Source organism: Thalassophryne amazonica, chromosome 7 (genome assembly GCF_902500255.1).
Source record: "Thalassophryne amazonica chromosome 7, fThaAma1.1, whole genome shotgun sequence".
Taxonomy (NCBI): Eukaryota; Metazoa; Chordata; class Actinopteri; order Batrachoidiformes; family Batrachoididae; genus Thalassophryne; species Thalassophryne amazonica.
In genome coordinates, this window is record NC_047109.1 from 47126936 (window position 1) to 47143374 (window position 16439).

The window sequence follows — 16439 nt, forward strand, 5'->3', positions numbered from 1 at the left end:
GTTTTATGTAAGGCGCCCTGAGACGGCTTTTGCTGTGATTTGGTGCATTATAAGCTAATTAAATTAAATAAATTAAATTAAAATTAATTCAAAGGTGTCCCTGGAACCAGTGTAAGTTATAGGACATCTTAACAGCCAAGCGTCAAAATGAGAAGCTTCCCAGACCAGCCAGAATATCGCCTCAAAGATAACAGGACAGTGACGTGCAGACAGGTTTTTTCATGGAAGGAAAAAAATGTAAAATTAAAAAATAAATTAAATGGTTATATTTATCCAGTGATTTGTACTACAAAGTTATTTTCATTTTAACTTCACCAGTTTTAGATTATTTTTTATTCAAAATCGCTGAATTTTCACATTTGCAGTTCAAATACTGAGAAGAGACCTTGGATTGTGTAATCACTGGGCTAACTGCTGGAATGCTCTGCAGTGAGACTGTCTGTCTCTCTGTATGTCGCTATTAAAATGGCCAAACACTTTGGCTGTATGAACTTAAATTCCATAGTTTAGCTGATGTACATAATGTACAGTGTTTTTTTATCAACCGCTGTATGTGTGTGTAAGATGTTTCGTGTGCTGAGTGATCATAAATCGGCTGCAAAAAGGCACTTGGTGAGGCACACAGTTCTCCTGCCTCATTGTAGGGTCACTTGTGATCCCAGGGATTCAGTGTTGCCAACTTGGTGACTTTCTCACTAAATCTGGCGACTTTCCAAACCCTCTTGACAACTTATTTTCTCAAAAGCGACGAGCGACAAATCTAGCGACTTTTCCTGGTGTCACTGGAGACTTTTCTGGTGTTTGGCGACTCAGATCTAGTTTCTGTTCTCACCGAGCGGCAGCGGGTCTCCCCACCTCCGCTGCTGCTGCAAAGCCCCACCCTGCTCAGCATGTCGCTCCCATTGGAGCAACATCTCTGCTACTGTGTTATAGATTGCCGGACTACTTTCGCCTGCTGCTGGATGAGTATGAGTATATTGACTTACGATCATTTAGGCGTAAAAACACACGAGATACATAAGATCTTGTGCCAAATATACTCCTTATGTTTTTGTTACCCATGAAAACACACTGTCATCGCAAATCCAGCATTGTTTGGGAACAATTTTTTGCGCAGGAATTGATCAAGCATCTCGGCCACGGGCGCATACTAACACAGAATATACAAAAACTGTATAATTGTTCGCCAAAACGAGAGTGTCCACTTTTAGCTTCCCATAAGCTAAGCTAGTGGTGCTCGTGAGAGTATGGCAAAGCCACAGAGCCCTATAGGGGGTTTTCAATCATGTGACCGATTTGCTCCCGTCTCCATCGTGGATTACTACGTGTCTGGCGCCTCGAGATAAAGCCATTTATTGTGATCGATGTGTAGCAGTTGGTTCAGTGGATCCATATGTTATACCAGATAATGATTTTAATGATGATGTAACAAAGTGGCCGGCAGTTTCACAGCGTAAGCTTTAATATGGCCAGAACCAAGCAGACCAGGTAAGCCTTGCTGGCCTCCTGCAGAGCATCACAGCAGAGCTCTGAAAGCGGAGGTTGGTCTTTATTATTTTTGTGCAAATATTTGCTCATTTTGAAATGGATACCTGCAACACATTTCAAAAAAGCCGGGACAGTGGTAAACACACCACTGTGTTACATCACCTTTCCTTCTAACAACACTCCATAAGCGTTTGGGAACTGAGGACACTAATTGTTGAAGCTTTGTAGGTGTAATTTTTTTTTCCCCATTCTTGCTTGATGTACGACTTCAGTTGTTCAACAGCCCAGGGTCTCCATTGTCGTATTTTGCGCTTCATAATGACATTTTCAATGGGAGACAGGTCTGGACTGCAGGCAGGCCAGTCCAGTACCCGCACTGTTTTACTATAAAGCCACGCTCTTGTAACATGTGCAGAATGTGGCTTGGCATTGTTTTGCTGAAATAAGCAGCGACATTCCTGAAAAAGACATTGCTTGGATGGCAGCATGTGTTGCTCCAAAACCTGGATGTACCTTTCAGCATTGTTGGCGCCATCACAGATGTGTAAGCTGCCCACGCCATGGGCACTAACACACCCTCATACCATCATAGATGCTGGGTTTTGAACTTTGCACTGGTAACAATCTGAACGGTCTTTTACTTCTTTTGTCCGGAGGACACGATGTCCATGATTTCCAAAAACAATTTGAAATGTGGACTCAGACCACAGCACACTTTTCCACTTTGCATCTGTCCATTTCAAATGAGCTGGGGCCCAGAGAAGGTGGTGGTGTTTCTGGATGTTGTTGATGTATGGCTTTCACTTTGCATGGTAGAGTTTTAAATTGCACTTAACTTGTAGCAATGAACTGTGTTAACTGATCATGGTTTCCTGAAGTGTTCCTGAGCCCACGCGGTAAGTTACTTTACACAATGATGTCGGTTTTTAATGCAGTGGAGCCTGCCGCTTACGTGTTGAACGTTCTCCAGATTCTCTGAATCTTCTGATTATATTATGGACTGTAGATGATGGAATCCCTAAATTCCTTGCAACTGAACGTTGAGAAACATTGTTGTTAAACTGTTGGACTATTTTTTTCACGCAGTTGTTCACAAAGTGGTGATCCTCACTTCATCTTTGCTTGTGAACGGCTGAGCCTTTTGAGGATGCTCCTTTCATACCCAGTCATGACACTGACAGTTAGTGTCCTCGGTTCCCAAACGCTTATTGAGTGTTGGTAGAAGGAAAGGTGATTTAACACAGTGGTAAACATACCACTGTCCCAACTTTTTTTTTAAATGTGTTGCAAGCATCCATTTCAAAATGTGCAAATATTTGCACAAAAACAATAAAGTTTATCAGTTTGAACATTAAATAAATGTCTTTATGGTGTATTCAATTGAATATAGGTTGAAGAGGATTTGCAAATCATTGTATTCTGTTTTTATTTACATTTTACACAACATCCCAACTTCACTGGAATTGGGGTTGTATGTAAATATGTCAGATTTTAGCCATGGGCAAATTTCCATCTGTAGTCGCTGACAGGCTGAAAATGCACGGATGTAACAGAAACGTACAACAAACTACAGTACATAGGGGTCACTAACTACTACAGCAACAAGACACAAGACTGCACAAGAGACAGGAGACAGGACAAAAAAGAACTGAGGGGAACTAGAAAGGACAAGCAGTTCTCTTACACAAACTCACCACCCATCACTGCAACAGGACCATAAACTCACAATCTTGACAGGACCATGGGTCTTAGCAGTGGGAAAAACACAACCACTTTGTGTTACAAAGACCATTATTTTATTCACATATGAAAAGTTCTTGTTTGTGTGACTGACCAAAAAGGACACTGTATATTGCAATCTAACCTGTAACATGTTCACTTTCTGGTGAAGTGTGTTTAACTGTTACTGTGTAAAATGCTATTTCTTGAATTGATAATGTTAATGCTTTTTCATGGTGAAATATTTTTCCTGTAATCAATTGCTCATTCGTAGGATGTGTTTCCGGAACTTGAATAATCTTATATTCAGTTAAAAGGAACCTAAGAACATAATGTATGTCAATATATTGAATTGACTAAGTATTTGAAATGCCTCTGATTCTCCCTGCATCTGAAGCGTGAGTGAAATTACACATCTAAGTGGGTGGAGTTTATGATTTAGAGTCCACTTTAAAAGTTTAAGAAATCAATGTCTCTCGCTCTTGCTCTCTCTTCTCCTGCTCTTTGCCACTTTTGCTCTCTCTCTTTGACTTTCTCTTTTTTTGCAAGAGCTTTAGGGCCGAAACAGGCCCAGTTAGCTAAAGGCTACCACGTGGCTTCATCCTTTGTTTTATGACTTTGGTAACCTTTGATAACAATTTGCCAGCCTGATAGCTCTTTTTAAGGCTTGTCAAGTTTTTCACTTTTCTTTTCTAACAGCTAACTGATCATCTGCAGAGGAATGGTCTATTTGAAGAGTTTCAGTCAGGTTTTAGAATTCATCATAGTACAGAAACAGCATTAGTGAAGGTTACAAATGATCTTCTTATGGCCTCGGACAGTGGACTCATCTCTGTGCTTGTTCTGTTAGACCTCAGTGCTGCTTTTGATACTGTTGACCATAAAATTTTATTACAGAGATTAGAGCATGCCATAGGTATTAAAGGCACTGCGCTGCGGTGGTTTGAATCATATTTGTCTAATAGATTACAATTTGTTCATGTAAATGGGGAATCTTCTTCACAGACTAAAGTTAATTATGGAGTTCCACAAGGTTCTGTGCTAGGACCAATTTTATTCACTTTATATATGCTTCCCTTAGGCAGTATTATTAGACGGTATTGCTTAAATTTTCATTGTTACGCAGATGATACCCAGCTTTATCTATCCATGAAGCCAGAGGACACACACCAATTAGCTAAACTGCAGGATTGTCTTACAGACATAAAGACATGGATGACCTCTAATTTCCTGCTTTTAAACTCAGATAAAACTGAAGTTATTGTACTTGGCCCCACAAATCTTAGAAACATGGTGTCTAACCAGATCCTTACTCTGGATGGCATTACCCTGACCTCTAGTAATACTGTGAGAAATCTTGGAGTCATTTTTGATCAGGATATGTCATTCAAAGCGCATATTAAACAAATATGTAGGACTGCTTTTTTGCATTTACGCAATATCTCTAAAATTAGAAAGGTCTTGTCTCAGAGTGATGCTGAAAAAACTAATTCATGCATTTATTTCCTCTAGGCTGGACTATTGTAATTCATTATTATCAGGTTGTCCTAAAAGTTCCCTAAAAAGCCTTCAGTTAATTCAAAATGCTGCAGCTAGAGTACTGATGGGGACTGGAAGGAGAGAGCATATCTCACCCATATTGGCCTCTCTTCATTGGCTTCCTGTTAATTCTAGAATAGAATTTAAAATTCTTCTTCTTACTTATAAGGTTTTGAATAATCAGGTCCCATCTTATCTTAGGGACCTCGTAGTACCATATCACCCCAATAGAGCGCTTCGCTCTCAGACTGCAGGCTTACTTGTAGTTCCTAGGGTTTGTAAGAGTAGAATGGGAGGCAGAGCCTTCAGCTTTCAGGCTCCTCTCCTGTGGAACCAGCTCCCAATTCAGATCAGGGAGACAGACACCCTCTCTACTTTTAAGATTAGGCTTAAAACTTTCCTTTTTGCTAAAGCTTATAGTTAGGGCTGGATCAGGTGACCCTGAACCATCCCTTAGTTATGCTGCTATAGACGTAGACTGCTGGGGGGTTCCCATGATGCACTGTTTCTTTCTCTTTTTGCTCTGTATGCACCACTCTGCATTTAATCATTAGTGATCGATCTCTGCTCCCCTCCACAGCATGTCTTTTTCCTGGTTCTCTCCCTCAGCCCCAACCAGTCCCAGCAGAAGACTGCCCCCTCCCTGAGCCTGGTTCTGCTGGAGGTTTCTTCCTGTTAAAAGGGAGTTTTTCCTTCCCACTGTCGCCAAGTGCTTGCTCACAGGGGGTCGTTTTGACCGTTGGGGTTTTACATAATTATTGTATGGCCTTGCCTTACAATATAGAGCGCCTTGGGGCAACTGTTTGTTGTGATTTGGCGCTATATAAAAAAAATTGATTGATTGATTGATTGATTCTAAGATAATTTCCTGGCGGAGCTTTTCAGAATAAGAGCGAATTTACAAAAAAGTGTCTTTTTCCTTTTTTTTTGTAACTTTACAACATCGCTTTCAAAACTTTTCCACATTCACAAAGACTTTTAATCTTGTTCCATAAGTTTTTGAGGACACCAGAGTCCCAATTTTGAACTAACACCTAAGCCTTTCATTTGTGGGTCACGCGAGTCAAGACGGACCTGCCGAGCATCTCAGCTGTCCTGCCGGCAAACCAAGCTGAAACTGCGCCTGGTATTACCGGGGAAAACCAGCGGTTCAACCCCAGAACTAGGGAAGCCATATGCAACGGATGAGATCGGATGCTCCTCATCTTCAAAGGATCAGCTAAGTGACCCGTTAAAAGTTCCAGCAGGGCTTTGTTAAATGGTACTAGGTGGCTTCATCCAGTTTTGTTTGATACAAGTGAAGCAACGCGCAGCGGGGTAAAGCTCATTCATGATGCAGGGAGTCCCAAACAGGAAGTGCCAAATTTTTAGTCCATAGTGAAACAGGAAATTCAAATGTCAAACACTCCCTGGATTGACACTTGACGGGATCTTGTGGACTCTCATGGGAATTCAGTGGCAAATTCAAACTGAAACAGGAAGTGCCCAATTTTGAGCCCACAGTGAAACAGGAATTGCCTAATGTTGAACACTTCCTGGATTGACAAGACAGGAGATCTCGTGGGAATAAACGAAGTGCACATCTCGGGCCGCGCGGTGCATTATGGGTAGGCTAAATTTTTCGACTACCAATCCACAAGCTATGATGACGGAAAGCAGCGAGGAGTGCTATGATTTGGATCATTTCAACCGCTGGAAAGTTGACGATTTAAAGCATTTTGTCAGCTCCGCATATTGCCTGTTACAACCAGAACTACGTACGGCAGTGGACAGAAATGGAAAGAAGAGCTGGCTGTGCTTATGTGTGTTGCATCTGTACAGAAACTACCGTTAGTGCCGACAAAGGAGGAAGAGTGTGCTGCTGTTGAAAATGACCAGTCCTTGTTGATAGTTGGAGACAAACAAATTTCTGACCCCTTGAAGGCAACTGACGGATGGTTAGACGGAGTCCAGAGACTGAAACTGTGGATATTGCAGAATATTTGCTAAGCAGGGATGAGAAATCGCGACTCCGCCGGCTTCATAATGACTACAATGAAGGTGAGTCTCATATACAACCTCTTTGGTGTCACGTTTGTTTTGATAAGATGACAGACATACAATATGTGCATGCATGCAGTTTCTTTATAGAACATGCCAATTTTACAATATTACTCGCCACGTCATTCATGGCGCGACATTACAGTCATAAGCCGATGCACGAAAACGCCGTCATCAGCCACATTATAATTTGGCAGTTTCAGGATATGGACAAATAAATGTGTGCAAGAAACTTACAATTTTAGTCCGTCTTTTACGTCTGTCTGGATCTTTCATTTCTGTGGGGAAATTGTGTAGAATGAACGGAGGTTTACAACCACATTTCTTCTTCTTTGTCTTTGTGGACTTGGCGGAGCTTTGCAATCATGTGTTTTCATCCAACTTTCAAGTCTATAAATTCCGTTCGAGCATTTGAAAACAGCACAATGCTCACCTGTCGTTATTATGCGTCGCTTAAGGTTTAAAGCCTTTGAAACAATCCCTGTAAAAGCCTTAACTTTTACAGTCCTTAACTTTTACAGTCTATTGCTACTGTATAAGAAATTCAATGGGAGCGATGTGAGTGGTAGTTGGGATTTTTGCCCCTGTTTGACCCACACATGCACAGATGCATTACGCACTTCGCTTATTCAGTGGGAGGTTGAGACTGAAATAGGAAGTGCCAAATTTTGAGCCCACAGTGAAACAGGAAATGTCAAATGTTGAACACTTCGTGGATTGACAAGCCAGGACATCTCATGGGATCTTGTTGGAATTTAGTGGCAGTTTGACACTGAAACAGGAAGTGCCAAATTTTGAGTCACACTGAAACAGGACATGTCAAAAGTTTTTTTTTTTTTTTTTTTAATAATTCTTCCTGGTTATGATCTGTTCTTTTTTTAATTAACTTGTTCTTTGGTGTTTTTTTTTTTGTTTTTTTTCCTGTTGTATTTAATCCTCTGTAAGGTTTCAGTGTAACTTTTTGTTTGTCTCATTAAATGATAAAAAAAGTCAAATGTTGAAAACTTGAACACTTGCTGGTTTGACAATAAACGAGATCTCGTGGGATATTAAAAACAAAACATAGAATGAAAAATTTGGGCAGCATGGTACTCCTTGGCACAGGCCAGTATTTCATAAAGCATAATGATGGCACACCAAGAGGATTATGCATCATATCGATCAGTATAATGCATTACTTTGGGGGGAAATAATCAGCCTCTCTCCTGGGGGAGACCAGCAATTCACAACGCAACATGGCACAAATAATATAAAAAGGAAATTACTTTCATAAATACCTGGTGTGTCTATGAGTTAGGAATAAATATCAGGATATTGAACATCTGGGCATTGTGTAGGATCATTTTTCCATTGTCCAGCTTCGAGTTGGTACGGACAAGATGCCAGTCCTGCTGATGCTAATTTGGTTTTATACTGCTCCTGGGCAATTTTATCCAAGCCCTCTGAATAGTTGAAGGCCACACTAAGGCCCAAACAACAGAAATATAACTAAATTCAAACAAATCATTTCTTAAATCTGGAAATTAAGAGCAAAAATCACTCCCAAATAAAACATGTCAACAGCTGCGTATTTGTTAAACAGCAAACAGCATTTGTTTGATCTGACGTGGAAGTGACGATGCCACAAACTAATCATTTCTTCCCCCCACGCTATTTTAGATCATGTCATGTGACCATTCAAAATGGTGGCGCCCTTCAGTTACAGGGGTCCTCATAGTGGATGAGGCAGATGGCCTAGGAGGATTTTTTTTCGGCCTCACTCGATGTTCAGTATTAATGCTACTGGAAGTGAGTTCATCAGCTAAAAAATCTGTATGCTGATGATGCAATGAATTGTGGGTTGATTTTTTCGTATATGTGGTAGGGAGAATTGGTAAATGGTAGTGATGTTAAGCTCGAGTCAGTCTGCTCGACACAGCATCGAGCTTTGTGAACCAGAAGTGTCGGTGAGCAGCGTTTCGAGCACGCCCCCATCACGTGACCACTGCGAGCGAGGCCTCATTACGTCACACCACGTGTCAAGCTTCGCGGGAAAGTCGAATAATCTGGGCGTGTCAATACGACCCGCCAAGTATTTAAATGAGATCTGAATCGCGGCACAAACTGTGGGTTTGTGAGAGGAGGAGACTGCTAGCGACAGTGTTATTGCCAATTACTACGTGACAGGGACAGCATTAGTTTATATTTAGGTCTAGTTTAGAGTTAATTTAGTATAGTTAGCTACATACACATAGGACCTAACATAGACAGACACACACCACACACAACAGGCATTTATTCATATACAACATTTATCCACACAGTACATCAACACAAGTTATAGGTTAGACTATATATTCATAGGTAGATCAGAGACTGAACTGAGTGACTGAAGAGCTGTGATTTTGGCGAGCAGGTCTTCTCCAAAGCTGGAGAGGTGGTGAGGCAGAAGAGGAGCCGATTAAAGCCCAGCACTGTTGAAATGATTCTTTTTTTGAATAAAAATTGTTGATAGTTGCACAATCACCGTCTCTTATCCCCTCTATTCTAATTTACAAATTACAGTATCATAAGCACAAGTTGCAGAAGCACATGCCTTTCTCACTTTTCCCGTCACATTCCATCCAAATATTGTTTGAGGACTGATGAATCTACATATAGTCTACAATAAAGGCTTTCATAACCAGTATGTGTGCATCTGTAGGGACTATTTATTACATTAAGAAAGACACAATAATGAAGATGACATTTTTTATTAGTATTTTTCAAGGACAAACCACATCAGTCATGAATTACTGCAAACATTTGTCACAGCACTCGCTCAGGGTAATTCTCAAAACAATCCAGCAGATGTCACCCTTCAAACTGTATCAAACGCCTTGAAGCAGTGTGTCGATTTTCAGCCAGTTGTGTTGAAGTGGCTCATTGGTTCATGAGGCCTCGAAATTGCCATCACTAGTAAATGGTATGTTCATTCCATCTGCTGTAAAATAATGTAATTTCTCCCTGTTCTTTATGTAATTTACTGCCCTTTACAGAGAACCAAATCGATATATTCCTAATTTTGAATTTATTGAAGGTCACGGTGAAAATCAGGCCTGAGTCTTCACAGACGGAGTCCATCTTGTGAAAAAACAAAGATGGCCGGCACAACACTTTTATACAATGTGGGAGTTACAGTGGGCGTGGTTTAGTCTATATGTTACTGGTTCTCACACATAGGGGGAGCCCTCCCTGTATCTGAAACGTACGTGTGATGGAAGTGAAACTTATGTTTAAACTTTAAACCAGATCTCAGAGACTTCCAAACAGATAAAAAAGGCAAATACTTGATCACTAACATAAATAAGGAATCAGCACAGATATTATCTAACAATACGTTTTAGAAAACGGTCAAGGTTTTGTTTCTTCAACAGTAAAAGTGGGTGTTGGGCAACAAGAACGGCTGTTGCTTTGCAGCTGTTGAAGCCCATCATGACAGATTGACATTCTGACATTTTCTATAAAAAAGAAATAACTACTTTTAACACATTTCATTTGAAAGTGGTTTACACAGCATGTATTTGGATGCCCTGCACCCGTTGATAAAGATTCCTTTCTTACACAAACTCGTTAAAAAAAAAAAAAAGTTCCGGGAACCAAAACAGTGTTTTGTTTTGTTTTTTTTTTCTGTTATGTTCACACTTCTTTCAGGAAGCAGCTCCAACAAAGGAAAGAGGAGTGTCTGACATTGACGTCAGCTGTCTGGTAACAGTCATGAAGTCTTTGGCAATTTCTCCGCTGATTGGCCAGATAGTTTCCAGGGGGTGCGCGATTGGCTCTTGTGAGTGATATAGATTTGTACAGAGGGGACAGTAGTTTCCATTTTGTCGCAGTTTCACGCGGCGTCAGGAGGAGCGGTGTATTAAAATCCTTTACCGCCACGCAACTTTCGAGGCCGACGACTTAGAAGTCAACTTATATCTGCCTTTGCCTTGCTGTGTACGTTCGCGGCTGAGGGATTCTTAAAGCTAATTCTGTGTTTTCTGACGAGGGTTTCAACAGCCAAACCTGAAGAAGTCGGTAGGAAAACTGTTTTTAATGCCTCGTCACCATATTTGAATCCACTTTTCGTTTTGATGTCGATGATTGACCCAGAAAACCTAAAACGTCATTTTTTTGTGGTTTCTTTTTTTTGTTATTTTTACTTGTTTATGAAAATCTGAAAGCTAAGTTGGTTGGAACACTACATGTACTGACTAGTAACAAAGGCGGGGGGTGGGGGAGTGCATGAGAGAAAAAGAAAAACAATTGACAGACAGCAGCTAAATCCAAATTTGGGGTAAATAGGAGAAATAAAATAAGTCATGTAACAATTTGTTGAAACTGTTTACTGGTATGCACCTCACTAAAGTATGACTGCGATAACGTCGATGACGCACTCTGAATTATTTTCCGATGCTGCTTTTCCTGTCGCGACACATCCGCGTTATTGCTTATTACCTATTTATTGATCTGTAATCACATATGGTAATTACACTTGACGCTTTTCGTTGGAATACCCTCCCTTAAATTGTTGTTTTCTCTGTCCCCCCTTTTCGCCTGAAGGTCTTCGACTTCTGGAACAATCGTGCGCCGAGGTGAATTAATGTTCAGCTCGGCTTCACGAGAGAACGACGCAAATTGGCACATGAAAACCTCATACTGCGCACACAAAGGTAGACACAAAGCTACTTCGAGGACGTGGGGCCCGACCGGAGGAGAACGATTAAAGAGGAATCTCTGTTCTGTGACAACAAAGAGGTGAGCTGAACTGTTTTGGCTGTGCGCTGTGGGGGAGGGGCGTCGTCCTCTGGTTGGCGTTTCTGCACGTAGCACCCTCATGTTTGTCTGTAGTGACGTCACAGAGTGACGAATAAAAACATTGTAATCAAATCTGTCTCAGGGGGCTGAAAAATTTGAAATACTTTATTTTTAGTGTTGTTGCATCCTTCTTTTTTCTTTTTAAAAATGCATTTTTATTTTCCTTTAGTCTTTCTTCAGTAATTCAAGTAAGGCAGTGGATATTTTTATGACCATAACCCAAAGCTGCTCAATTTGAGGCTTACATGCAACATTAGGCTTACACTCCCTTTGTTTTTGGCCGCCATGACAATAAGCCATCTCACAGTTACGAGTGTGCATGCCTGGGAGAGCCTATAGCACTTTTGGGTCCACGGTCACGGTATCCAAACCCCGGCTTGCTGCAATACAGCTGGAGTTTGCATGTCTGCTTTCTTCTTAACTACTGTCACAATTACCCATGTTTTTGCTCACTCTCGTGTGGCTGAGCAGTTGCCCCTCTAAGAAGTTGTCCCCAACCACATTTGAGGAAAAAAAATTTATTTCATCCATTTTGGAATAAAGCTGTAAGATAAGAATATATGGGAAAAGTGAAGCGCTGTGAATTGTTTGCTTAGTTTTTGTAACGTTAGTGTTTAGTTTGACTTCGTTCAACCAGCTGAATGCTTTTACACATTCCGGGTGCCGCTGCGTTCATGTACTGACAGAAATTACAGGGCAAACTCAGCCTGTTAGCTTGGATTTTTATTTTTTTTTAATCTGGGTGGGGGGTCAGCTTCAGTGGGCTCAGACACCATATATAGGCCAGAATTAATCTTTTGTGTGGATACAATTAATTATTTTGCCACAAGCAACTGCTGAATTTGAAACAACAAAAAAGTTGTGTAATTTACGACGGTACTTGAACGCAGCAACAACTCCTGCATGCACTTATTTTTTATTAGATATAACAATATGAGTGTAGGAATGACAATCCAGCCCTTATGTACATGTGGCAACAGATAATTCAAATGATTATACAAAGAGCTGTTCTGGAAGGCAGAATTCATGTTGTGGATTGTGGATCAGCTGCAGCTGGTGGAAATAAAAGCACATGGGGAATCAATGCACATTCGCACGGACTGATCAATTTATTGCTCTGATATATTCAATCATCTTCACGACCTAAATTTATTCCCCCTTTTGACAGTTTTTTGTTATAAATCAATATATATGGCTTAGTAACGTAATACAGTGATACAGCAGTTACCACGGCACACCAGATTGTTTTTTTGTTTGTTTTTTAAATTGGAGCAAGATGGAGCGCGCAGCATGTCGACAGACAGTGTGGATTCTGGGGATGAAGGAGATGATCACTTTTTTGTTCTGGATGAGGAACCGGAGCAGGTGGACCCACCGACGTGCGAACAGATATCCACAGCTTCTGTTTTCAGTTTCTCCAGGACTCAGGCGCTTTGAGCACCGTCCCAGCTCCGAGTCCTGAAACGCAGAGATGCAGACACACATTGCTCCAGCAGTGGGTCCAGGCGTGTTTTGTTTAAAGCGTTGAGATCAATGTTAGCTTCAGTTTCGTTTAGTTCCTTTTTTTTTAGTTCCTTCCTTTTGCACTCTTGCTTCACAGGCTATTCGGTGATAAAGCTCTTTCATCCACCTTTTTTCAACAATTTATGACTTTTCTTTTTTCCCTTCATTCAGCAATCACATGCTGTGTGACTGGGCCATTACTTAAGCAGACACGCAAATAGGTCACAGAATTTATTCTCAAGTTTGGATTGCTAAAAAGTGTGAACACAACTCAGCAAAAAGTTATTTTGTAAATCATATTCTCCTAAATTGGGTGTATTTTTATTTTTACTTATACAGCTGTGTACCCAAAACAGTCATTTCTGTTGGTAATAAAATGGTTAGTCACAATTTGTAGTGATAACGTTTATCACTAGTTACATTTAGGATACCTTAAATTGTGTTTGGAATACAACTGCCGAACTTGTGTTAAAGTAGACCTGCATTGAAATAAATGTGGTCAGATTTCAGAAAGAAATAGCTGATATGTATTTATAAGACCCTTGTGAATGCAGTAAAGTAAATCTGTAAACCCAAATTTGTAATTCAGTGGAGAAATCTTCGTTTAAAAATGACACATTTGCAGCTAAAATTTAGCCCTCTGTGAAAAGTTTGTACAGCCGTATCATTTTCATGACGTCAGGGACAAGACGACGCGCTCCCGCCTTCAGTCCGATCCCGCATTGAAATTGATTTTATCTGTTAGTAATGTTACTTATACACGTCCTGGTTTCAACATCCAAAAGTAAGCTGCAATGAATGTGAGATACAGATCTGTGTGCTCAGATCAGCAACAACATCGACAGCGGACGCCACTCTTCCTCTCCCGCTCTCTGCCTCCGCTACGCTCGCTGTTTTAATGCGAAGTGGCTGGTACACCTGTTGCTGCAAGGACAGACTTCTTGTGGCAAAATCCACAGCACCGCACGTCTCGGCAATCGGAGCCCCAGAGCTCCATGGACGCTGAGAGAGGTTTATATATTTTTAATGACTGGGATTCTTTGCGGGTCTCGCCTCCATATCCCGCGATGGTACCGGAGGTGAAAGAGAGTAGATTTTCATTGCGACACCACTCAATCAAACGGGCATATGAAAAAGTCCCCCAAAATAATTTTCAAGCACAAATAAAAGAAATGTGTACTCACCAAACGTGCCGCAAGACAATATGAAGTTTTAAAAAAGTAAATCCTTCCGTATAAGACAAGAAAAGACATGAATCCTCTAATTACAATTGGCGCAATGCATGCTGGGAGAGGGTCTTGTCCGTGACGTCTCGGCAGCGTCCATGATGAGAGGGACAATTTGCGGAGGGCTAAATGTTAGCTGTAAATTTGTCATTTTCAAATGAAGATGTCTCCGTTGAATGACAGATCTGGGCTTGCAGATTTACTACATTCAGAAGGATCTCATGTGTAAATGTAAGTCATTTTTTGTTCAAAAAATCTGACTGCATTTTTTTCAGTGCAGGTCTCCTTTAAGTTTTTGACTGAAACGAGCTTGCTGATACAGTATATTGAGATAGAATAGTGGCTATGTTGAATTTATTTCCTGGTAGCTATTCCTCTAATCTGGTTGACACTGATATTCAATCTGCCATTATGTATAGTTCCTGGATTGTAATATGTTAATCTTTCCTCGTAGGTGACACGTATTGCAAAATCAGTATGGTAGGAGAGAGGTACAACATTCCAGTTTCCCATCATGAGCGTCCCTGGCCTAAGAAGAACCACCAGATCAGCCGGGGGAAGCAGAGAGGTCGAGAGCATAATGGAGCCATGGCGGTAGCAGCTGCAGGAGTAGCAGGGGGCATTCACCATCATGGCCATCGCTGGAGCGACAAGCGCGCTGCCTACCACAGGTCTCCCGAGGCACGGCAGGCCGTGTCCACGGAGAAAAATACTTCAGCTCGTTGTGCCGCCAACTACCCACAGAACTGGGAGGGTACAGTGTCTTTGTCCCCGCAGCAAGGCAGCAGCTATGCTGGGCCCAAGTTCAGTGAGCCACCTTCACCCAGCATGTTGCCAAAACCTCCCAGCCACTGGGTGCCATTACCACTGAGTTCTGACAACAGGGCACTGATGGCCTTCCAGCTCAAGAGCCTCCTAAAGGTGGAAGTGTGTTAGGAAGTCCCTCAGTTGTTCTTTAAACAAAACAAACAAAATAAGCCAATGCATGAACTCACTTAAAGGCATTCCACCTACCAGGAAAACTTCAATGTATTTTTTTTAAACTATTTTAACATTAACCTCTTTAAAGATAGGAGGCATTTGCAGTGATATTGCTGAAAATGTTTCTCAAAACTTTTATTAAAGCATTACAAGATATTGCAGCCTTGCTGGTAGGTGTGATGTCTTTCAGTAGAGTTCTGTTTGTGCAATTGTGAAAGTGAAAATTCTTGGGACTTCTGTTTTGTTGTTTTGTTGGCTGTTACAGTCGCTTAAGTGCATTTTCTTCCACAGTAAGTGTTAGATGGTTACTTGACTGGGCAGCCATGCTTTCTTTTCTCAGTTTGATCTTTTGTTTGATTCATTTGCTGGAGCTCAGTGGAGCAAGTATTTAGTTTTTTCATTTGGGATGTGAGGCACTTAACTGCAGTTCTGCAGGGAACAAAAGCTGTCTTAAGCTGGGTAGACACTGTACGATATTTTCAATCGTTGTACTCGGCTCCAGCTCAAACTGTACGACAAAACCGCAGGGTGTAAAAGTTCAGAGCGTACGATTTATGTTCCTCACACTGTACGGCCCGATGCTCTGATGCGATCTGACTACTCACATTGTATGTTCAAAAACCACATGTAGGACTTGTGTTTCCAGAAGCAAGATGTAAACAGGAGCTTTTTTTTCTTCTTCTTTTTCAAACTTTATTTACATTTCTTATTTTTACAAAAACTCGATGGGAGACAAAGTAAGAAAAACAAAAAAGAAAACCAATACAAGACTGAGTTGAAGAATAAGGGGGGGGAAGAAACAGAGGCTGCTCTCCCAAAGAGATGATCACTGTTTGCTCTCTCCGGTGTTTGCACATGCACAGTGTGAGAGGTAATCAGTGCGTAGACGCTTCAACAGTACGGAACCCTCACGACGGCTGACCAGAATATCAAACAGGTTTGATTTTCATCCGACCATACGATTGCCGATTGGGAGGTGGTTATGAGATGTTAAACGCAGCTCGTTACTCCATCTATACTGCACGATGCAGGATGTGCGATTAAGCTGAAACTCGGCGTGATCCAAAAATGCACGAGTGAAAAGTCGTCTGAAAAAGGGCCAAAACTCGCACAGTGTAAGCC

The 16439-nt window shown here is 41.2% G+C and overlaps 1 protein-coding gene across 1 annotated transcript; it reads left to right on the forward strand.

The window, feature by feature from the left end:
* The first annotated feature begins 10623 nt into the window (after nucleotides 1-10623).
* On the forward strand, nucleotides 10624-15305 carry pnrc2 (proline-rich nuclear receptor coactivator 2). Its single transcript, XM_034174109.1, has 3 exons — nucleotides 10624-10827; nucleotides 11353-11547; nucleotides 14791-15305. The coding sequence occupies exon 3, from the start codon at nucleotides 14814-14816 to the stop codon at nucleotides 15270-15272; it is 459 nt and encodes a 152-aa protein (XP_034030000.1). The 5' UTR covers nucleotides 10624-10827; nucleotides 11353-11547; nucleotides 14791-14813; the 3' UTR covers nucleotides 15273-15305.
* The last annotated feature ends 1134 nt before the right edge of the window (nucleotides 15306-16439 follow it).

Excerpts from the sequence above, each read along its gene's own strand:
- pnrc2 (XM_034174109.1), top strand. The coding sequence starts at position 14,814 with ATGGTAGGAGAGAGGTACAACATTCCAGTTTCCCATCATGAGCGTCCC.